Source organism: Chrysochloris asiatica, unplaced genomic scaffold, assembly GCF_000296735.1.
Source record: "Chrysochloris asiatica unplaced genomic scaffold, ChrAsi1.0 scaffold00078, whole genome shotgun sequence".
NCBI classification, from domain to species: Eukaryota; Metazoa; Chordata; class Mammalia; order Afrosoricida; family Chrysochloridae; genus Chrysochloris; species Chrysochloris asiatica.
In genome coordinates this window covers 5,410,560-5,433,813 of record NW_006408596.1, presented here as the reverse complement: position 1 = coordinate 5,433,813, position 23,254 = coordinate 5,410,560, and the positions used below count along the sequence as shown (strand labels likewise).

Here is a 23,254-nt window from a genome sequence, read left to right as displayed (position 1 = left end):
GTCGCTATGAGTCGGTTCCGACTCGATGGCACCTGACAACAACGACAACAACAACTTCTTCATACATTCCATGTTTCGATTGTTAAGAGATGTTAGCAGCTGTTTCTCCTCATTTTGAATTGTGTACCATCAGCAAATAAAGGTCCTGAAAGCTTTACTCTGTTCGTGTCATCACGTCAACTGTCCTTTGAGAAGGCAGCTCTTCCCCAGTTGTGTTCTGAGTGCCTTCCAACCTGAGGGGCTCAGCTTCCAGCACCGTTGTTGTTGTTATGTGCCATGGAGTCAGTTCTGACTTACAGCGACCCTGTATAGGGTTCTGAGGAGCAGCTGGTGGGTTTGAACCACCAACCTTCTGGGTCACAGTCCAGTGCCACACCAGGAGTCTGACAGACAAGTGGTGGCCGGTAAAGATTACAGCCTAGGAAACTCTATGGACAGTTCTACTCTGTCCCATATGGTTGCTATGATACAAACTTCCCAGGAATAACCACTGGGAGGATTTAACGACATGGAGAGACACAGCTAGAGGGTACTGGTATCACTCAAGAGAACCCTGGTGTTACAGTGTTTAAAGTACTCAGCTGCTAACCAAAAGGCTGGTGGTTCAAATCCACCAACTCCTGTGTAGGAGGAAAGATGCGGCAATCTACTTCTCTAAAGATTTACAGCCTATGGGGCAGTTAGACTTGGTCCCACAGGGTGGTGATGAGTCAGAATGGACTTACTGGCAGTGGATTTGGGTAGAGTTCAAGCCTGTGATCATGTGTCAGCTCCAACTCTTAGAGCTGTGGACAGTTAATCTCTGAGAGCCTCTGAGTCCCTGTCTGTGAGATGGGGTTGCATGTGCAAGGCCTTGTAGGGAGTGTGTGAGAGCAGTTTCATGGAGATCTGTATAATGCTTGGTGCACAGTGGGGTTTGACAGTGCTGGCTGCCATGACTACTCTGACAGGAGGTTTTGGAGTGACCTGGGAGCTGGCTGGACCCATAGTCACCGTATGCGGAGTCTTGGGAACCGGGGTTTGGTCAGGCATGTTCTCATCAGTCCCAGGAGAAGCTAGAATCCACTAATTCTGCTTTGAACTTTACTTAGAACCCAAAGATTCCTGCTGAGAAATCACTAAGGAGGGGCCTCTGGGACCAGTCTGCCCCCACCCCACATGATGAGTGCATAGATGGGGAAGGGGGCATCTGCTGGTGGCTGAGGTGGGTCTGAGGGTCTCTTCCTGCCACACTGGGAGAAAGCGGGGGTATGGCGTCAACACCAAGGATATACGTTACACAGATTACATTTCATCCCATTCCAACTACACAGCTACAGGGCTGATGTTGCGAAGTGCTGTTGAGTTTGTTCCGACTCTTAGAGGCCCTGTATAGGATTTCTGAGGAGCAGGTTTGAATAATTGAGCTTGAGGTTAGCAGTCCAAAATTTATCCTATAATGCCACACCAGGACTCCCCCACTATGGGTTAGTTTCTAGAATATTCCCTTCCACAGATGCGAAAACTGAGGCAGAGGGAGATGTGGTCATATGTCCATGGAACTCCAGGCAAGCTAGCACCAGCTGGCAAGATAATGGAAGTCCTCAAGGGTCCTTGCAGGTTTTGAAGTGGGTGGGGAGGGGGTACATCACAATCTCCTGGGAACTTGTCAAACATCTTTGGGCCTCAATCTAGGAGGTTCTTTTATGGGGAACCTGTGCATTAGTCCCAATCCTTATAGGAAAAGCAGGTGAGGATTCTCCTGGCTTGGCTGTTTGGTCTCTTGCCTTTTTCCCCCAGGCTCTGATCTCCACTAGCGGGAAGGAGTGCCTGTATGGCTTCTACCACCCAGTTTCAATTTCCTCTTCTGGTAACAGGTCTGACTTAGCTTCCCATGGGGCTGACAATCAAGAGATTTCCTGGGAGGTCACTTGACTCAGGCTAACCAATCAAATCTCTGCCTTGGGAACTTTAATCCTGAGAGGATATCACAGTCCCTCTGTCCAACTACTGGATGGTCTGTCTTGTCTGAGCCAGGTGATGTCTCTATTCTCCACTACTCCTTTTTCACTTAATAACTGGCTTCTGCCACGTGACACTGAAGAACCCCAACTGATACACACGCTGATCGGATTTTCACAAAGGGAGACTCAAGGAATTGCTGGTCCAGTTAGTTCATTTCAAGGCTGGGTAACCATGGGGCAAACAGTAAAGGGACTGAGAAGGCGCAAAAGAGAGTGAGGAGTGACTGCCTAGCTGAGGTGGCTCTTGAGGCCCTGCCGGTCCACATACCACACACGAGGGCGCTTCCAGACTGTTAAAGGCTTGGAGGGTAAAAGAAACCTAGGGGCTTACTGTGGGCTGCCTCTCAGGGCAGGTCTGCCCTGGAAGCAGCCAGGAAAGACAAACCCCACACTTGCCCTCAAGGAAGGACGAAGGAGAAAAGAAGTTTATCTTTTTCTCTGACACTCAGTAGGTGCTTAGTATACACGTCTGCTCAGTAACAGAGGCAGTGGAGCTAGACTTCTCAGGGAAGGTCCTCCTGAGGTTCAGGAGAATTCTGTCTGGAGGGGAAGTTTGATCACCTGTGAGCAGGAGGGAGGGCAGGCAGACCATGGGCTCTGGGGGAGAGAAGTGGGCGAGGATCCCACCTGTGCTACTTACCAGCTGTGGAGCCAGTGTGAGGCACTGAGTCCCCCCTGAGTCTCATCTTCCCCTCTGTAACATGGGGACAATAAAAGCATCTACCAAGGTCATGGTGAGGATGTGATGAGCTAAGATGTGTACAGCAGTGAACATCGTGCCTGGTTCAGAGCAAGAGCTCACTCACTAAAGGGATGTTGGGTCCTTCCCAGGAGATCTGAGGGGGCCCACTCCCATACCCAGCTTGCAGTCCTGAGGACAGAGCATATCTGGATGGGACAGATCATGGGACATCACTGAAATCTCAGCTGCCACAAGGGTCCCCTGAGTCTGAGCAATGAGGAAAAGATAGCAGGCCTGGATTTTATTTGTGCTGGGGCCAGGCTGACAGACTTAGGGAAGAAACGAGGAGTGGGGAAGGATGTCACTTGGATCTCCAAGGAGTAGAATTTCAGGAGAACAGAAATGAGAAGGATGTACTGGTGGCAACATAAAATTGTATAGTGATAGTAATATTAACACTAATATAACTCTTGAGGCCTGACACATACAGTCAAGCAGGTTGTGCACTGCACAGGAGTGCCACACCCCCAGGGATGCCATTCACCACAGACTTCATAGATTTGCACAACTGATCTCCAACTCTTCAAGCACACGGCTTGAGGATGGAAGCCTTGTTGGAATGTATGGACTTGGGACAGCCCCTTCTACATCATCACCATTCTGAGCCAGGGGTTGCTTCCTTTCTTTATTCTCATGACAGCCTGGGATGGTAGAAGCGGTTATTATCTGCATGAAGAAATGAAGGTCCAGAGAGGAGAGGCCATGTGCCCAATGTCATCCAGATTAGAAGTGGCAGAGGTCGGATTTCAATCCAGGGCTACACAGCTCTGCAAAGAGTCATGTTGCCCTGAGGTAGGCCATCGGGACAGAGATGGTGGTGCTCCTACCATAAGACCAGAAGCATAAGAGTGAGGGTTCTGTTTTGGACTTGCGGCTGGCTTGCTGTGTGACTTTGGGCAAAGTGCTGAACGGCTCTGGCCCCTACCCCTAGTCTTCACGTGGTTGTAAAGTCTGCAGAACGCGATGCTGGCTCATCACTCATGGGGCCCTGTGGATCCAGGTGCCTGCTTTACACCGCATGAGTTTCTTGAGCACTGTTGGGGCTATGTTGGTGAACATGGAGGACAGGAGTCTTGGCCTTGTGGGTGACAAATGCTGCTCATTCACAGTGATTATCCTGGGGGTTGGGGGTGGCCCCACCTTGGGTCAGGAGATGCCTCTCTGAGCAGGTGAGATCTGCAGGTGCCGCAGGAGACACCTACAAGCTGTAGACAGTGAGTTCAGCAGAGGGCAGAGCTTGTGCAAAGCTGGAAGGCACCTGCATTACCAGGCCAAGCGGCTGAGTGGAGAGTGGAGGGGAGTGGGGAGAGATGAGGGTGGATGTGGGGAGGGTACACCCCAAAGCACCTCTGTTGAAATGTTGGTAGGATAGACTTCTCCTAAAGGTACTGGAAACCACTGCCTTCTAGTCAATTCCAACTCACAGCGACCCTATAGGGCAGAGAAGAGCTGCTCTGTCGGGTTTCCTAGGCTGCAAAGCTTCACGAGAGCAGAGAACCTCATCTTTCTCCTAAGGAGTAGCTGGGGGCTTGAGCCACCGACCTTTTGGTTAGCAGTCCAGTGCTTAACACCAGGGCTCCTTTGTTGTTGCTAAGTGCTGTTGAGTCAGTTCCAGCTCACAGTGACTCTGTACAGGGTTTTGAGGAGTGGCTAGTGGGTTTGAACCACCTACCTTACCATTAGCATTCCAGTACTTAGCCTACAGGACCACACCAGGACTCCTTGTTGTAAAGTGCTGTTGAGTTGATTCTGACTCATAACGACCCTGTATAGGGTTTCTGAAACTGTATATCTGTGCAGGAGCAGAGAGCTTCATCGTTCTCCTGTAGAGTGATTAATAGGTTCGAAATGCTGACCCTGTGATTTGCAGACTAGTGCTTATCCTACAGAGTCACCATGCTCCTTTAGGGCACTGGAATGTGGTGGTTGTTAAGTGCCGTTGAGTCAGTTCCAACTCATAGCAATCTTTATAGGGTTTCCAAGGAGCGGCTAGTGGGTTTGAACCGCTGACCTTTCAGTAAGCTTATCCTACAGTGTCATACCAGGACTCTGGAAAGTGACATGTAAATTACCCAAGCTGCACTATACAAAATGGTATTGCAATAGTTAAGGAACTGTGGGCGTTGGCTTAGAAGAGGTTAGTGGCAGTGGCGGATGGGAAGAGGTGCTTAAATTCAAGAGACAGACAAGAGGAACTGAAGGGCCGTGGTAATTGACTGGATACAATATCAACTGTGAGAAGGCAGGACCCAAGTTGCTGCTAAGTCTCCAAGTTTCATAGGAAATAAATCCTTACCCACATCTAACCCTTCTTCCTTCTTGTAGCCCCATTTCAGCTGCCTTCTAGGGAGACAAGCCCATTCTGGAAAAGGAAGCAGCAGGTCCTGTCTCTGGTTCCCCTGTGTTTTCATTGTCCCTGGCTCTGGAGGAACTGGGTTGTTTACTTCCCAGGGCACTTTCCACTCTTCATTTCTGCTGTCAGCGCACAATGCTGAGTGACCACATTTTATGGCATGCTGGTAAACTCATTTTTCCCGCCTCCCTCATCTGGGAGAAATCCACAGAGCCGTGAGAGCTGGCCCTGGACTACCTTACTGGGTGTTCAGTTAGGGAAAAAGAAATTACTAGCATCCAGATACCCGGAAAATTCTGCTGAATTATACAGAGGTAAAATGCTTGGTCTAGACAGCTGGCAAATCCAAGGGATTCCATTTACTTTGCCCAACGATATTATTCCAAGCATCAACTCAATGTCACTGGCTGCTCTTGTGAACAAAAATTGAAAGAGAGAGAAATGACAACAAATCTTTAATATGTTTGGGAGAAAATGTTCTGTAAGAACCTGATAGTCACGGGGGCTGGGGGCAGCTTGTCTGCATGTCTGAATCATCCCATCTGCCCCGGGGCCTGGTACTGGCCTTTCAAACAGTAGACGTGCAACAAAAGTGAATTGCTTAAAAAATGTGATAGAAGATAAATAACTGGGCACTTGGGTGAGAGGGCAGGATGCCAGAGAGTCCCAAAGTTTTCAGTGGGGGTATCTCTGTGGTTGGCAGAACACTGGTCTCCAAAGTTGTCTAAGTCCTAATTCTTGGAACTGTGACTAGGTGATGCTATGAGCAAGGGGGAATTAAGGTTGTAGATAGAAGAGGGTCAGAGTTAGAGATGGAAGATGCCTTGTGGCTGGCTTTGGAGATGGAGGAAAGGCCCCGAGAAAAGGAAAGTGGGCAGGCTCTAGACACTGGAAAAAGGAATAGATTCTTCCTCAAAAGCCTATGGAAGGAATGTAGCTGGGCTGACATTTTGACTTCAGTCTAGCAAGACCCATTTTAGACTTCCAACCTCCAGAACTAGAACCTGAAAGAACTGTGTTGTTTTAAGCTACTACGTTTGTGGTCTTTTGTTACAACAGTAATAGCAAACTCATCTAGTTTCAATGTAGCCATTTGTTGTTGATACATTTTTACTGAGCACCTACTATGTGCTAAACACCATTTCTTCAGTTGTCAAATATTTATGGATGACATTCTAGAGGGGCAAGGTAGGCAAAGGAAAAACAAACCAAGGGCACTGAGATGGGCTGCTACTTCCCCAGCTTGTTTCTCATGTTACTGTCCCTCTCATACAATCTCATTCGACCTTCATGATCAGCAGCCTAGCTTACAGATAAGGAAGTGGGGATTAGAGAGGTTACTCTGGGTCAGTTTCACCTCCTTTCCCAACAGGCTGGTTTGGGTGGTACTTGGGTTCAGAGTGGGTTCTGGCCTTCAAGAAAGAGTTTTTGGACTTTCCCCCAAAATGTCATCAACCATCTATCCTGAAGCAGATGGGACCCCACATTTGTGAGGCTGAGGAATGGGGAAGAAAAGACCCTTTCTTAGCATCTGGAGCCTGGAGCTCTTACTCACTCACTCTTCTTGGTCCCCAGGAAGGTGCCAGGTTCCTTGCATGCATTTATAGTTCACCACTGAGCAAAGGAGAGTCCTGGTGTGGCACTGTAGGATCAGCACTGGGCCACAAGGTTGATTTGAACTTCAAGCTTGGTGGTTCAAACTCACCAGCTGTTGCTTAAAAATCATATACAGGATCACTCTGAGTTGGAAACTACTCGATAGCACCTAACAACAACACAGAGCAAAGCACCTATGAGGGAGATGCTATTTCCTTCCCCTCCCAGTTGTGGGGTGAACTGTGTCCTGCCAAAAGATATGTTCTAGTCCTAGCAATGGTACCTGTGGATGTGACCTTACTTGGAAATAGAGTCTTGGCAGATATAATCAGGTTAAGATGAGGCCATGTTGGTTTAGGTTGGGCCCTGATCCAATGATAGACATCCTTATAAGAAGAGGCAAGTTTGGACATGGAGCTATATACAGGGAAGGTCGCCATGTGAAGACAGAGGCAGACAGCAACTATAGTGAGGCGTCTACAAGCCAGTGAGCATTCAGGCTTGTTGGCAACCATCAGAAGTTAGGAAGAGGCAGGGAAGGGGCTTCCCTAGAGCTTGAGTCTGCTGATATCTAGATCTTAGAACTGTGACAGAATAAAGTTATCTTTTTTAAGGGTTTGGTTTGAGGTAATTTGTTATAGAAGCCTTAGATAGAAGACAAATACCACCCACTATTTTTCTCATGTGAAAACTGAGGTCCAGCAAACGGAAACCACTTGATCAAGGTCTCTGAGCTAGAAAAATAGAGAGCTGGGATTTGAATGCAGGCCTCTCTCCCAAGCCAAACCAAATGAACTACCATTGAGTATAACTCATCGTGACTTTGCTCCCTAGGGTTTCCAAGGTTGTAAGTGGAACTTGACTGCCTCACCTTTCTTCTGAAGAGTAGCTGGTGGGCTTGAACCGCCAATCTTTTAGTTAGCAGCCTAACACCTGATCCACTGTGCCACCATGACTCCTTCATCCAAACACCAGACACTGCGGTACGCACTCCACAACTTTTGCTGCAGCCACAAGTCGCCAGCAGAGTACCAATTTGTCATTTGTCCTTATGTGACTTAATTTGTTTTGCGTGTGTGTGTGCATGTGTTTTTTACTTAAATACATTTTAATAGATATTTTGCTTCACTATTGTAAATTTAAAAATTGGGATCCTGTATCATAACTAGAAGGTGATTTAGCCCTATAAATAAAAACCAAGAGAAAACCAAACAACAAAGGGACTACTTTTGCTTAATTCTGTTCAGATCTAGGCTGGCTCTCTCTTGGTTAAAACCAGAGATTCACAGTGTCACGTAGGTGTTGAAGACACCTGAGCACCTCATTCAGACTTCATCTGGAAGGAAGCAGAACGGTGGACACCTGCCATACAGTGCATTTGGTGTGTCCGAACTTTATCAAGTACACCTCAGCCACGCCCCTTCCGGGGACGTAACTCGGGAAACTCTGGCCTCTACAAAGCTTCTGACCTCCAAAATGACCCCTGTCCCTGACCAGTGCCTGGCAAACCTCATATCCTGGTGTGCGGAGAAGGAATAGAACAATCTGAAAACTGCTTGTCTGGGGGCCAGGAGCCCGGTTTTTTTGCGGTGCTCAGCACTTCCACCGGAAACTTTCCAGCCAAGACTCCAGAAGGGTGAAAGGCGGGCTCCCCCGCCACTTCCCTCCTGCAATATACACACAGTGGATACATGAGCCAGGGCAGGGGCAGCAGGACTCCAATGGACTTGTTGTTAAGGGCCGTCGGGTCAGTTCCGACTCATAGCAACCCTGTACAGGGTTTTTGAGGCTGTAAATTTTTATGGGAGCAGAAAGCCTTATCTTTCTCCCAAGGAGTGGTTGACAGGTTTGAACTGTCAGCCATGAAGTCCAGTGCTTATCCTACAGTTCAGGCGCAGATAAAATATGGACTGGTTGAGGTTGGCACGTGGGGAGGGGGAAACATTGTTGGGCAAAGGAACTGCCTTGGTTGTACAGCCATCAAACTGCCTAAAACAATGTCTAATTCATGAGCCCCTAGAGAAAATGGCCAAAAGACTTAAAGAGAGTTTAACATCACACCAGGATTTCTTAAGGCTGCTAGCGAGACCAGTACAGCAGCTATTCCATCTCCCACCACTAGCTGATGCTGTTGGTGTTTCTTTTCTTTCTTCTTTATTTTTTAAGCATCTTTGGGGTTCTGGCGGGAGGTGGGGGGAAGCTGGGGAGTCTAGGAAAAGCTGTTGCAATCCTCCCACTGTGTCCATCTGAAGGAAAGTGGCATTTGGAGCTTTTTAAGGAAAGCCAGAGCCGGAAAGGCTGTCCGAGAGACTGTTTAGAAACACATATATGCAGAAGTATGCGTGCACCCCTCCAAAATATCCCTGAGACAGAAGCCTTCTTCCATCTGGGCCCCGACTCCGGGCGCCTGTGTGGGTGGGAGGCTCAGGCTATTGACGGTGGCAGCGAGACTAACTTTGATCCTTTAATCTTAACTTTTTGATAGCAGATGGGGTGTGAAGCCCCTATACTCAGCTGTGAGCCAGGCGTCCACCCACCTCTTTCTTCCTTCCATTGCCTAGGTCAGTTGCTTGGGGGAGATGAGGGGGCTCCTGACTTCACAGGGATAGAGGGGCTAGGAATGAGGGTCTTCCTTTTTATCACTGACGGGTGATGATAATAATAATAACAATGAAAACAACAACAACAATAATGATAGTAGTGGATACTGTTTACTGAGCATTTACTAAGTGCGAGATTCACTGCTCTTTTCATCTCGTCTAACTCTCCCAGTGATTGTGGGGGGCACAGATGTTTTTTCCAGAAGAAGAAAACTGAATGCAGGAGGAGCCAGGGAGGAGCAGTCAGAACTTGAACTTACGTCTATTGTAAATAAAATAAAATAACGTTCGCAAGTACTGAGCTGGACAGAGAACTCCGTGAGGGTAGGAGGAGTATCTGTTCTGTACGTCACTGTGCTTCTGGTGCTGAGCAGAGGACACAGGTTTGTTGACTAAATTGTAGGGCGATCACTCTGTGGTGCGCACCTAACAATGCTATAATTGGATGAGCTCAGCATCCATATTTTACATTTCAGGAAACTGAAGCTCAGAGAGGTCAAAGGTGACACAGGAAACCAACAGCACTGGTCCTACTCTGTAGGAAGGTCCTTCAGTTTAGAATTTACTTCTCTTCTTTTGTCTCCAACTATTGCTCCTGGTATCTCCCCATTCCCCCAATTTGTACACTGTGACTCTGTTGCCTTCAGTAAAACTGCCCCCTCCCTGAAGTTTTGGGGGCGTTCCGCCAAGAAGACTAGGAAGTCTGCATTTGGGCTCTACCGGTTCTCCTCTTTGTGGCCTTGGGTAAGTGAATTGAGTTATCTGAACTTGCAAAGAGGCACCAAATGATGGCATTTACCTCCAAGGATGTAGTGGGGATTGGTGAGTTTGTGTCTGTATGGGGCTAAGTGCATTGCATGATTCAAGGCAGTACTTCAGGTCAGACCCCGTTCCAAATGCCGCTCTCCCTAAGGCCCTTCCTGCGAGGCCCATTGCCTCCTTGGAGCCCAGTCATGCTGTGTGTTCTGTTGTCTGCCATGGGCTGTGGGGGCACTGTTGTACTCAGGATCATGTTTCCATGGGACTTGGCACATAGTAGGTGCTCAGAGGACGAGGCAGTGGAAAGACATGGGTGACATGCCTGCCCTCCCGTCTGAAAGGAAATGGCCATTTATTGAGCACCTACTGGGTACTAGCACCATGCTTAGTGTTCATCAATCCTTTCCCCAATGCCCGGCTAGCAGGAGTAGCCTAGCTCAGTCAGGCGCTGAAGGAAAGGCGCTCTGAGCAGGGGAAAAGACATGGACAAAGCACAAGTATGCCAGTAAATGGTGGGACATTGCCTTCTAACCTTAACTACCATCTTTGGGTAAAGCTGACATCAGGAAGCATCATAGCTTTACTCTTTTATGAACTAAACACTCTCACTTTATACTTGGTATTTCTTCTGATCCTCTGATCCTACAGGCGAGAGGGAGGAGGTGAGGGCAGGGAGAGTTGATAATGACACTAACCTCCACATTTCCCTGCATCTGAGAAGGTGTCTTATCTGCTAGGTGGCGCTAGATGAGAGATATCCATCTTACTATTTGGTGGGGGTTGTGTGCTGTAAAGGTACTTTCAACTTATAATGACACTGTATAGAGTTTCCCAGGGTGCAAAATCTTTACGGGACCAGAAAATTGCATCTTTCTACTGCAGAGCGACTCGTGGATTTCAACTGCTGACCTCATGGTTCAATGCGTAACCTACTATGCAATCAGAGCTCCTTTACATTAACATGAATTTTAGATGGTCTAAAGATTTAAACTAAAAAAAAAAAAAAGAAAAGAAAAATTAAGATCATGAAAGGACTTAAAACAACAAAAAACTACAGCTGTGAAGTGAACAAGAGTTTTGAAATATGACATGAAACCAGAAGTCATAAAGTAAAGGATTGACAGCATTCCTTCCTTTCTGCAAATACTTTCTGAATGCCCACTCCATTATGTGCCATATAAAAAAGACATTATAAAATCATTTAAAAAGCAAAAGGTAAACCAGGAGAAAAGATATGAAACATGGATACCAAAATATCTCTAATATACAAAGAGCATCTACAAATCAATAAGAAAACAATCCATTTTCTGATAGAAGATAAGACTAAGGACTGTTGTTGGTGGTGTTAAGTGCATCAAGTCTGTTCTGACTCACAGTGACCCTTTATAGGGTTTCTGAGGAGCTGCTGGTAAGCTTGAACTGCTGACCTTGGGTTCAAACCAATCTTGCAGTCCATAGCACTAATCCGCATTGCCAAACAAGACTAAAGGTACAAACTAGCATTTAAAAACAACAAAAACACGGAGCGTTCATAACTTGTAAAAAGGTAGTATTACCAGTAAATAAAGGAGTACAGAATACATCATCAAGGAGGGAAAAAAAAAAATTATTCTTTCTGACCATTGATTCTGGGTATGCAATCAATACATGGCTATGGTATATATTTTCCTTCCCAAGTTTTCTTCCTCATCCTCAAAACTACAAAACAGCCACCAATTATCTGGGTGGTTTCAAGCACCCTAAATGTCTAGCATTGGAGAGGGTGTCCAGTAAATACCAATCCAGCCACGCAGCACACAATCAGACTTGTTAACAAACCAAAGTTTCTCAGGCTGCAGAGTCACATGAAGCAGTGAAAATGCTGAGGCTGGGTGAAAGGAAGCAGGATTCAGACGAGTATATAAAAAAAACAGAATGAATAACTCTTTTGAAAAAGTAATTAGGAAAAAGATCAGAAAGAAAAACAATACAAATTTAATGCTGCGTTTTTGGCTGACAGTTTTTCCTTTCTACTTCTCAGTGTTCTCCAAATTTTTGACAGTATGCATATACTACTTTTTTTTTTTGCATATACTACTTTTACAATGGTGGGGGGGCACAAGTATAAAAAACAAAAACACCCGGAAACACTGCAGGAACTTGTCAAGCCCTCCCTTCTTGACAATGAACCAAGCCGTGTGCAATCAATAGCAGACACTTGTGACTTTTGTGATTCTCATGCCTAAAGCCTGATGCCAGCTCCGTAAGGACAGCCAGTCTTTGTTGTTAAATGTTTCTGAGTTGGTTCTGACTCACTCATAGCAATCCTGTATAAGGTTTCCAAGGAGAAGCTGGTGGGTTTGAACCACCAGCCTGTGGTTAGCAGTCCAGTGATTATGCTACGGTACCACACCAGGAACTCCTACCAAACATTAAACTTTACTAAATGCTTCTTACACATAGCAGCACATCAAATCCTCATGTCAGCTGATGAGCTGGGGTCACCACCAGACTGTGAACCATAAGGTCGGCAATTCAAACCCACCTTGGAAACCCTATACAGGGTCACTATGAGGCAGAACCACCTTGACAGCACTTAATAACAACAAAGACGCATCCTCGTGTAGTGCTATAGGATCCAGCACTGGACTGCTAACTGCAAGGTCGGTGGTTCAAACCCACCAGCTGCTCCTCAGAGACCCTATACAGGGTCGCTATGAACCAGAATCAACTCGATGGCACTTAACAACAACAAAGACAAAGATATGGTAGGCTCTGACTTAAGATCACATATCTCTAAACCACCTCGGTAAGTTTCCCCTCTTCCTCACTCATCTCTGACGAAGCAATCAGAATGCCTAACCACTCAGCAGACCAACCTCACGTCCCAGAGGAAGTCGGGAGAGAAACTCCCATGAAGACTTGCAATCAAAGCAGAACAGGAAAGACATTTGGAAGCACTTACCTCTCCCCTTCTCATCTCCTTAGCCGTGTGCCTCTGCCTGCTTTCTTACTCTTAACTTCTTTGTGGTTTTTTTTTTTTCTTTCCTCCCCCTCTCCCCACCTTTTAAAGTAATCACTCATTTAACAGGTTAGCTTTCTGAAGCCTAGGTCGGTACCTAGTGGCTCGATGAGCGTGATAAAGAAATCAGCCGTCACCCATACAGAAGTCAGAGAGGTTTAAATCAAATCATCCTCGACGACAATGACATTAATTATGCTTTTAACACGTTTTACTGCTTTTTTTTCTCACTTCACGCCACATCTGTGTGAACAATATCCAAAAGATTTACGGTTTTCTTTCGTAATTACAGACATACAGGCTGCACACTTATCAAAATACTTGCTGAGCAATCATGCTCTATCGCTTTCTCCGCCAAAGATTTGTGTTGGCAGCAGTCATTCAAAACAAAAATGTTGAATCAGGACTTGTGTGGCTTCGGAGGGGTTGTGGTGGGTAGAATTGGGGGGAGTAGTTCGACAAATAATTTGTCTGTCAAGAAACAGGAAATCAGGAGCTTGAGCAGCCGGGTGCATTTTTCAAGAATATTGTTTTTATGGAGGGGGGCAGCGAAGGGGGAGATGGGCAGTGATGGGGGAGGCTCAGAGCGTCCAAACCACATATGACATTTGGTTCTTGTGTTGGAGAATAAAATTTAATGAGAACAAAAATATGTCTTCCCAATTCCCCTAAGAAATCATTAAAACATTTTGTTATTCTTAAATGTCTCAAAAATGAATTAGAAGCCCTAAAGGGGCTGTTGGTAAGGTAGTCTCCATCAGTTAAGGTTTCTCATTCTCTGACAGCTGGGGACCACTCCCCCCACCCCTGCATTTGCTGGGGAGGAAAGCTGGGAGGTCAGACTTGTGGAGTCAGCACCAGGCTTGGAAACAACTCCCTGTTCCCAGACTTTGGGAAAGAGTATTTGGGTCCTTCAGAAAGTTCCAGGCCAAATGGGAGCTCTTGTGGACCTAGGCTGGTGCTGCACTTCTGGCCCTGTAATTGTGTTTCAACAGCCCTGGCTCCGGGAGGATGAGAGTCCCAGAAAGGATGCCATTCCAAGTAGGAGTGGTCAGCCCCTCCTCAGGGTTTTTCCTCAGTCTTTCTTCCCACCTCCAAACACCAGACTCAATGTGCCCCCAGGGTTTGTGATGACAGGTGATTTGAGTGGTGAACTGACCTCGGCCTTCAGAGTGCAAGCTGGGCCTGAGTCTGAATCTGTGGCTCCCAGGTCAGTTCTTAGTGTCTAGCAAGCACCTCGTGCCCACAGACACCCCACAAATGCTGCCTGAGCTAGTTGAAACAGTGTGCCTCTTTGCTCAGATGGACCCTCTGCTTTGTTCTGTCTCTGAGGATTATTTCTAATTGATTCAACAAACACTTCTTAGGTACCTACTATGTAAGGAGCTCTAGTAGCATAGTGCTTATGAATCAGGCTGCAAACCTTAATGTCAGCAGTTTGAAACTACCAGCTGGTCCTCAGGAGAAAGACAAGGCTTTCTGCTCCCATAAAGATTTATAGCCTCGAAAACCCTGTACAGGGTCGCTATGAGTCTGAGCCAACTCCACGGCACATAACCCCCATGTAAGGGGAGTCCTGGTGTGGCGCTGTGGGTTAATGTGCCAGATTGCAAAGCCATTTGAACTGCAAGGCTGGTGGTTCAAGCTCACCAGCTGCTCCTCGGAATCGCTATGGGTCGGAATCAACTCGATGGCACTTAACAACAACAGCTATGTAAGGGGACTTCCAGAGGCTCAAGTTGGATTCAAAAGAGAATATGGAACAAGGGATATCATTGGTGAGGTCATATGGATCTTGGTTGAAAGCAAAGAATATCAGAAAGATGTTTACCTGTGCTTTATTGACTATGCAAAGGCTTTCGATTGTGTGGATCATGGCAAGTTATGGACAACATTGAGGAAAATGAGTATTTTGGAACATTTAATTATGCTCATGAGGAACCTGTACATAGAACAAAAAGCAGTTGTTTGAATACAACAAGGGAACACAAAATGGTTTGAAAATAGGAAAGGTGTGTGCCAGAGTTGGATTCTTTCACCATATTTATTCAATTTGTATGTTGAACAAATAATTAAAGAAGCTGGATTATATGAAGAAAAACGTGGCATCAGGAATGGAGGAAGACTCATGAGCAATCTGCAATATGCAGATAATACAACCTTGCTGGCTAAAAGTGAAGAGGACTTAAAAATACTGATGAAGATTGAAGACCATAGCCTTTAGCATGGGTTGCATTTCAAAGTAAATAAAGCAAAAATCCTTACCACTGGACAAATAAACAACATCCATATAAATGGAGAAAAGATTGAAGTTGTCAAAGACTTCATTTTGCTCAGATCAACCATCAACACTCATGGAAGCAGTAGTCATGAAATCAAACGATGTATTGCATTAGGCAAATCTGCTGCATAAGGCCTCTTTAAAATGTTTAAGAGCAGAGATGTCAGCTTGAGGACTAAGGTGCACCTCACTCAAATCATGATATTTTCAATAACCTCAAATGCATGTAAAAGTTGGACAGTGAATAAGGAAGACCATAGAAGAATTGATGTATTTGAGTTATGGTGTTGGAGAAAAATATTAAAAGTACCATGGACTGCCAAAAGAACAAACCATTCTGTGTTGGAAGAGGTACAGCCAGAATGTTCCTTGGAAGCCAGGATGGCCAGATTTTGTCTCTCATACTTTGGACATTATCAGAAGGGACCAATCCTTGGAGAAGGATATAATTTTTGGTAAAGTGGAGGACTGGAGAAAGACAGGAAGACCCCGAGTGAGATGGACTGGCACAGTGGCAGCAGCAATGGACTTTGAGGAGCAATGACTGTGAGGCTGGCTCAGGACTGGGCAGTGCTTCCTTCTATGTAGAGTTGTGATGAGTTGGTACCAACTCACATAAGGCCCTCAGTTCAAACCCACCAGCCACTCCTTGGAAACCCTACACAGAGTTGCTGTGAGTTGGAACCAACTCAAGGGCACTTAACAACAACTGAGTGAGAAGGAACCCTGGTGGCACTGTGGGGTAAGCATTGGACTTCTAACTGCAAGGATGGCATGTCAAACCTACCAGTCGCTCTGTGTGAGAAAGATGAGGCTTTCTGCTCCTATAAAGATTTACAGCCTCAGAAACCCTATCTATGCAGGCTTGCTATGAGTTGGAGTTGGTTTGATGGCACTGAGTATGGTTTTTGGGGCTGTGTGCCGGGGGAGCCTGGGTGGCACAATTGGTTTATGATTGGATGATAACTGAAAGGTTGGTGGTTTGTACCCATCCTCTGAAGAAAATGTCCTGGTGCTCTGATTTTGTATCGACAAGAAAACCCTGGAGTAGTTTCAGTATGTACATGGGGTAGGGGACCGACTCCATGGCAGCTAACAACAATGGTGTACAGGTTTGGTAAGCCTCAGTGCAGATTTTACGGAGGATTTTATGTCTCTGGGGATGCAGACACATACACGATCATGAGAGTAGCTCACTTTTAGTGGAATCCTGGTGGCACTGTAGGACAAGCACTGGATTGTGGACTGCAAGGTTGGGAATTCAAACTCATCAATTACTCTTGGAATCCCTTTACAGGATTGCTACAAGTCAGAGCCGACTCTGCGGTACACAACAGCAACAAAACTCTTAGTACTTATCATGTGCCATGTACTAGGCTGAATGTGATAAGCTATTTTAGCTCCTTGAAGATGCTCAAAAACCTTATGAGACAGGTTCTAATATTATTTCTAACTAATAGACATAGAGGTGGGGCTCAGGACAGTGAAGTAATTTGTCTGAAGTCATGGAATTAGTGGTTTGGCAGGATTCAAGCCTGAATCTGGTCCCAAAGCCTGGAAATATGAGGCTTCTCAGTGCTGCCCTTGATGCTCCGGGTGTGGTACTCCAGGGCTCAGTGGAGGATGCAGGCGGGGAAGAATCCCTGGGCTCTATGTTGGGTTATACTCCAATATGCTTTGTGATACCCAAACCCATGGCCACAGAGTATATTCAACTTATGGGGCAGACTAGAACTGCCCTATAGGGTTTCTAAAGCTAAAATCTTTTTTTTTTTTTTTAATGTTTTATTGTGAATTATGTGATAGTGTACGTGGGAGAACATTAGTTTTACATTCATCCTATCGTATATCGTTTCATTGCCATGGTTACAATCCCCTCCATGCATCATCAATCAACCAAAGGGTATACCCTACAAGTCTGCCCCCCTCCCCACCTCCCGTCATCAGCACACAGCTCCTTTCCCTCTCTGTGTCTAAGTCCCCAACTCCTCTATCTCTTCACATCATTGTCTCTGCCTCCATCTCAGGCATCACTGCTTCTCTGGGTAGGGTCCCGCTCTCCGCTTTTCTCCCTTGATGGTCCTAGGGACCTCCTCTCCTAGACTGCAAAGTTAATCACACCCCTCCTTACTACAAAATGTCTACCTTTACATTTCCAACCCTCACAATCAGTGATAACAATTATTCACTATTGCATCACAAGAGACCTATCCGCATTTCCTTTCATCAGCCCCACCTAGACAGATTGGGTACTATTCAGTGGAGAGTCTACCTTCCTCCACGCCCTCTGGATCTAGGTTCCCTCTTTTTTTTAAATTTTTTTAATTTACATTCATTCTATCGGATATGGTCTCATTGCCAAGGTTACAATCCCCTCCATACAATCCTTCCCCCGTGCCCCCAGGTCTTCAGCACACAGTCCTCTCCCTCTCTGGATCTAAAGTCTCCAGCTGCCACATCTTTTTCCCGCAGAGCAGCGGATTGGTTTGAACCACCGATCTTTTGGTTAGTGGTCAAGCTCTTTACGACTGTGCCACCAAAGTTCCAAGGACTGAACTGGGAGGAACCAGACACTACTGATGAGAATGGCACAATTATTGGGAAATGTGGTAGAGCAAGGCCCTGGGTGAGAGTATCCGTGACTCTCACTGCCATGGAGCTGCATCCTTACAGGGATGGAGCCCAGTGGGGCTGTGGCACCAGCTCCGGCCACATTCCCACCACCAAAGCATTCCTTATGGAGGAAGGAAGCACTGAGCTCCTGCAAGTATGAGATGTGGAGCAAGGAAGCCTCTGCAGAGAATGGAATGGTGGTCCCCAAAAGACATGTCCATGTTCTAACTCCTGGGCCCTGAGAGTGTGACTGTCATTTGGAAAAGGGTCTTTGTAGATGTCATTAATGATCTTGAGATGAAACTGTCCTGGATTATTTTGAGGTGGGGCCTAAACCCAGTGACAAGTGTCCCAATAAGAGACAAAGGTGCGGGCCATGTGAATATGGAGGTGGAGACTGGAGTGATGTGGCCACAAGCTAAGGAATGCCAGGACCCACCAGAAGCTAGAAGAGGCAAGGAAGGATTCTCCCCTAGAGTCAGCCCTGCTGACACCTTGATTTCAGACTTCTAGCCCCCAGAACTGCGAGAGAATACAAAAGCCAAGTTGGTGGTCATTTGTTACAGTGGCCACAGGAAATGCATATAGACCCCCACCCCCACCCCATGCATGCTGCGTTGTGACATGGAGCAGATGCCCTGGAAATACTTATTGACTGAGCTGAGAACTGAGCTGTGAGAGCCCTAGCATTGGACTCTACATCTCCCATATAGATAGGGATAATGCATTAGACTGCAAGGTCAGTTTGAACTGTAAAGTTGGCGGTTCAAATTCACCAGCTACTCCGCGGAAACCCTATACAGGGTCACTGTGAGGTGGGACTGACTTGACAGCACCTAACAACAACAACAACAACAACAACAACAACAAGATAGCTCTTAAAAGAGCATAATGCTCAAGGCAGACAGTCTTCATTTATTAAGCTATTGTTTTGTTTTAAGAACTTCAAGGGATATTTCTGGTTCAAGGTTTAAAGAGTATCTCAGGGCAATAGTTTCAGTAAATAGTTCATTTACCCTCCAAGGCTCTGAAAATCCGGAGTCCACGAGAATTTGAAATTCTGTTCTGCATTTCCCCATTTTGATCAGGATTTGTTTATGGGATCTTTGGACAAAATGTTCAGTAATGATAGCGGTACATCATCCAGTTCTGGTCTCATGGCAAAGGAAGGAGTTAGTTGTTCAAGGAGACAGCCACACACTTCATGTTGTTGTTGTTATGTGCTGTGGAGTCGGTTCCAACTCATAGCGACCCTGTACAGGGTTTCCGAGGCTGTAAATCTTTATGGGAGCAGAAAGCCTCACCTTTCTCCCGCGGAACAGCTGGTAGTTTCGAACTGCTGACCCTGAGATTCCCAGCCCGATTCGTAACCACTATGCTACCAGAGCCCCTTCCACATTTCATAGCTTCTTCTTATTTCTAACACTCCTTATTTCTGTTGCTCCAATTGTGAATTGAAACCAATTGTCATGCCTTGGATGACTGCTTGCAAGCTTTTAAGACCCCAAATAATAAACTAGGATATAGACCTTAAACAATAAACATGTTATTAGGCCAGTTAACTGGGATGTCCCATGAAACCATGACCCTAAATCTCCAAACCAAGGAACCAATCCCATGAGGTTTTTGGTTGTAGGTAAATTGACCTCAGCATAAACTCTTTTTTTCCTCCATAGAGTTTCACTGGCTAATCTTCAGAAAGGACATCTCCAGACCTTTTTCCCCTATCTTGACTTCTAAGAGCACAGATTAATTTTTTTTTTTAAATTGAGGTGAAATTCACCTAACACAAAATTAATCATTTTCAAATGATAATTCAGTGGCATTTAGTACATTCACAGTGCTGTGCAACCATCACTTCTATCTGTACGTTTCAGAACATTTTCATCCAGACCCATTAAAGCACTAACTCTCCTTTGCTTTCTCCCTCTAGCTCCTGCAACAACCAGTTCCCTTCCTGTCTCTATAGACTGGCTTATGGTGGATATTTCATATAAATGGAATCACACAATCCGTGGTATTTTGTGTCTGAATTCTTTTACTGTGCATGTTCTTTTATGGTTCTTCCATACCATAGTATATATCAGAACTACATTCCTTTTTATGGTGGATTAATATTCCATTATATGGATAGACTACATTTTGTTTATCCACTTGTCTGTTGATGGACATTTGGTTTGTTTCAACCTTTTGGCTATTGTGAATAGTGCAAACAGGTTCATTTTTGCCCATTTTCTATTTGATATAACTGGAATTATGACATATGTGTTCTTTTGTTACTGAATTTTTTGTTCCACCCAGTTTGTAAAGTTAGCTGAGCTATTTTAGGGGAGAACAATGGGGTCTTTCCTTCAGGCCTACTGGTGGCAGAGAAGCACCTTCCATCCTTTGGGGCAATAGCAAGGGATTCTAGCGGGCAAGGCACCTGGGTCTACAAAGAAGACGAGCTGGGTGATCTCACCAGGAGCCCCTCAAAAACAGGCTCCCCAGGTGATGTCAGAAAGCACTGGAGGAAGATGGGATGAGGCCCGTCTCATCACAGTCGTCCTAGACTGCCATCCATGAAGGCCTGACCTCTTTCAGGAATCTGACCTGACCCCAGATCCTACTGAGAGGAAGCCCACACAACAGACCTGATAAAAGTTTCTTGTTGTATATTGTGGAGTTCAAGCATTTCTTACCTGGAGCTTCAATTAACTGCTTATAAACACTCAGGAAAGCGGCCTCTGCTTCTTGGCTTCGCTTACTAAGAGCCACGACCTTTGGAAACAAGAGAGAATCACATGTAATCATGGCATCTGGGTCTGCAGATTTCACATCTGGATCATATTCTATGGTTGCAAATGTGGGATGGGGGGCAGGGCTGCAAAGTGTGGGGAGGGGCAATGTAGGCTAACAGTATGGGATAAAGAGTTCAGATCCCAAATCTCAGCTCCACAGTGTCCCAACTGTGTGACCTTGGGCAAGTCACCACCCCTCTTCAATCCTGTTTCCTCATCTGTAAAATGGGGACAATAGCAGACCCCACCTCCTAGACCTGCTGTAGGGAAGAAAGGAAACTGTATATAAGTGCTTGGCCAAGGTCTGACACACAGTAAGCTTTTGTCAATTATTATTATTTTGATAGCATTTTTGGTTAATTATTATTTTGATAGCTTTTATTAATTATTATTATTATTATTAAAGGGCAATGTTAGAAGTTCAAATATGACATGTTTGAGGAGAAATTAGAACACGTTGGAGGAATAATTCCTGCTACTGAAAATGAAAAGCAATCGTTCAAGTTCTTATATCAAACACCTTCAACAAATCTCAGGAGGTAAGAGTTATATGAACCAAAGGCGCCCCATCACTAACTTTTTGACTGACTGAATAAATGAACGATCGGACACACCAAGTGGTGACGACAATCACTCTCTTGCTCACGGAGTTTCTTGTCGGACAGTGAGAACTGGCGAGATGCCTGTGAATAAGCTCTCACCGCATGGGTGAGCATCTTACTGCTCAACGCAGCTCTGCCCTCAGAGCCGCCTTGTTCTGGGAACTTGGTAGATCAGTCCTTTAGGAAGCCTCCTTCAGCTGGAGCAAGCTCTTAACACTCACAGGTCACTCACTCTACAAATGCCAGGCCACTCAGTATGTGCCTCCATTGGACTGGGATGGGTTCCCCCCACATGAACAAACCTTTCTCTCCAACAACAACTTTTTAAACAATGAATCTACTCGGAGCATCTACTTCTTAGAGTTTCTTTTTCAGAGTTGTAATGAGCCCTGGAAGGAAGGCTGCTAAAGTAAAAGTCAGTGGTTTGAACTCATCAGCCGCTCTGACGGAGAAAGACAAGGCAGTATGCTTCTGATTTACAGCCTTGGTAACCCTGTTGTTGTTAAGTGCCATCGAGTCGATTCCAATCCATAGTGACCATGTGTAGGGTTTCCAAGGAGCAGCTGGTGAGCTTGAACCACTGAACTAGCATTTCAAACAACTTGCAGTGTGACGCATTAGCCCACAGCGCCATACCAGGACACACACAGGAAACCCTGTGGGCAGCTTTATTCTGCCAGTGGCAGTGGGTTTGGGTTCAGAGTTGGACTTTACTTATACGTACCAATGGACAAGGAAGGAAGAGTCTGCTATTGAATTTTTCTACCAGCATAAAAAGCCTGGCACACAATAGGTGCTCGGCTTGGTTTGTTGAATGAACAAACTCAGTTGATTTGTATCAACTCTAGGTCCTGTCTGTGGCACTATTATGGAGTTTCATCTTCACTCCCTGCCAGCTGGGGCCATTTCTGAATCAATCCAGTCACAGAGGAAGCCAAACCAGCTGGTTCCCAGCACCCAGATGTAGGAGCCATGCCGCCTGGATTCAAATCCCAGCTCCACCACTTATTAGTTGTCGGGAAGGTAAGTCACTTAAATTTCAGTGTCTCTGCATTCTTGCTGCTAACTGAAAGGTGGGTGGTCTGAACCCACCCAGCGGCTCTACAGGAGAAAGACGTGGGGATCTGCTTTATAGGAACCCTATGGGGCAGCAGTTCTACTCTGTCACATGACATGGCACTGCTACGGCTTGGTATTGACTTGATGGCACCCAACAACAACATTTTCCTATCTGTAAAGTGTGTGTACTAACAGGACATGTTATCAGGAGGGGCCCTGGAGAAGGACATCATGCTTGGTGAAGTAGAGGGTCAATGAAAAAGAGGAAGACGCTCGCTCAACGTGATGGCCTGAGGGAGTGGTTGCAACAATGGACTCAAACACAGAAAGGATGGTGAGGACGGTGCAAGGTTGGCAGAGTTTCATTCTGTTGTACCTAGGGTCACTATGAGATGGAAATGATTCAGTGATACCTAACAACAATATGACAATCGTCCTCAAAGGGTTGCTGGGAGAATCAAACGATTTAACACATGGAATGACCATTGAAAGTCTCCTGATGCATATCAAGTCCTAGAGACATTTCCCTCTTGGTCTGATGACCCCTCCTTCTTGCCTGGTTAGTGGGATAGGTTCTGTCCTGTGCTGGGTGACAAGTTTGCTACTCTCTGGTATGTTACAATGACAGACTGAGGAGGCCCCTGGTCTGATGCACTCTGGGAAGACTGGAGTCAGCAGTTCCTCCAAGTCTGGCTGCTCAATATGACAGCCGAGAGCCACACTGAGTCCAAATAGAGATGTGCTGTGAGTGGGATGTCTAGAGCAGATTTCAAAGAGTAGGTTTCAAGAAAGAATATGTAGGAGGAACAAACAAGATGGCGGATCGGGTGGACGTATAGCAGAGAGCTCCGCCAACAACAACACA

The 23,254-nt window shown here is 45.9% G+C and overlaps 1 protein-coding gene across 1 annotated transcript in view; it reads right to left on the bottom strand.

Moving 5' to 3' along the window:
- CUX2 (cut-like homeobox 2) overlaps positions 1–23,254 on the bottom strand; it is a 362,552-nt gene that overhangs the window by 66,569 nt on the left and 272,729 nt on the right. The window contains exon 4 of the mRNA XM_006865423.1: positions 20,630–20,708. Coding sequence (XP_006865485.1) covers positions 20,630–20,708 — 79 coding nt within the window. The remainder of the gene's footprint in view (positions 1–20,629; positions 20,709–23,254) is intronic.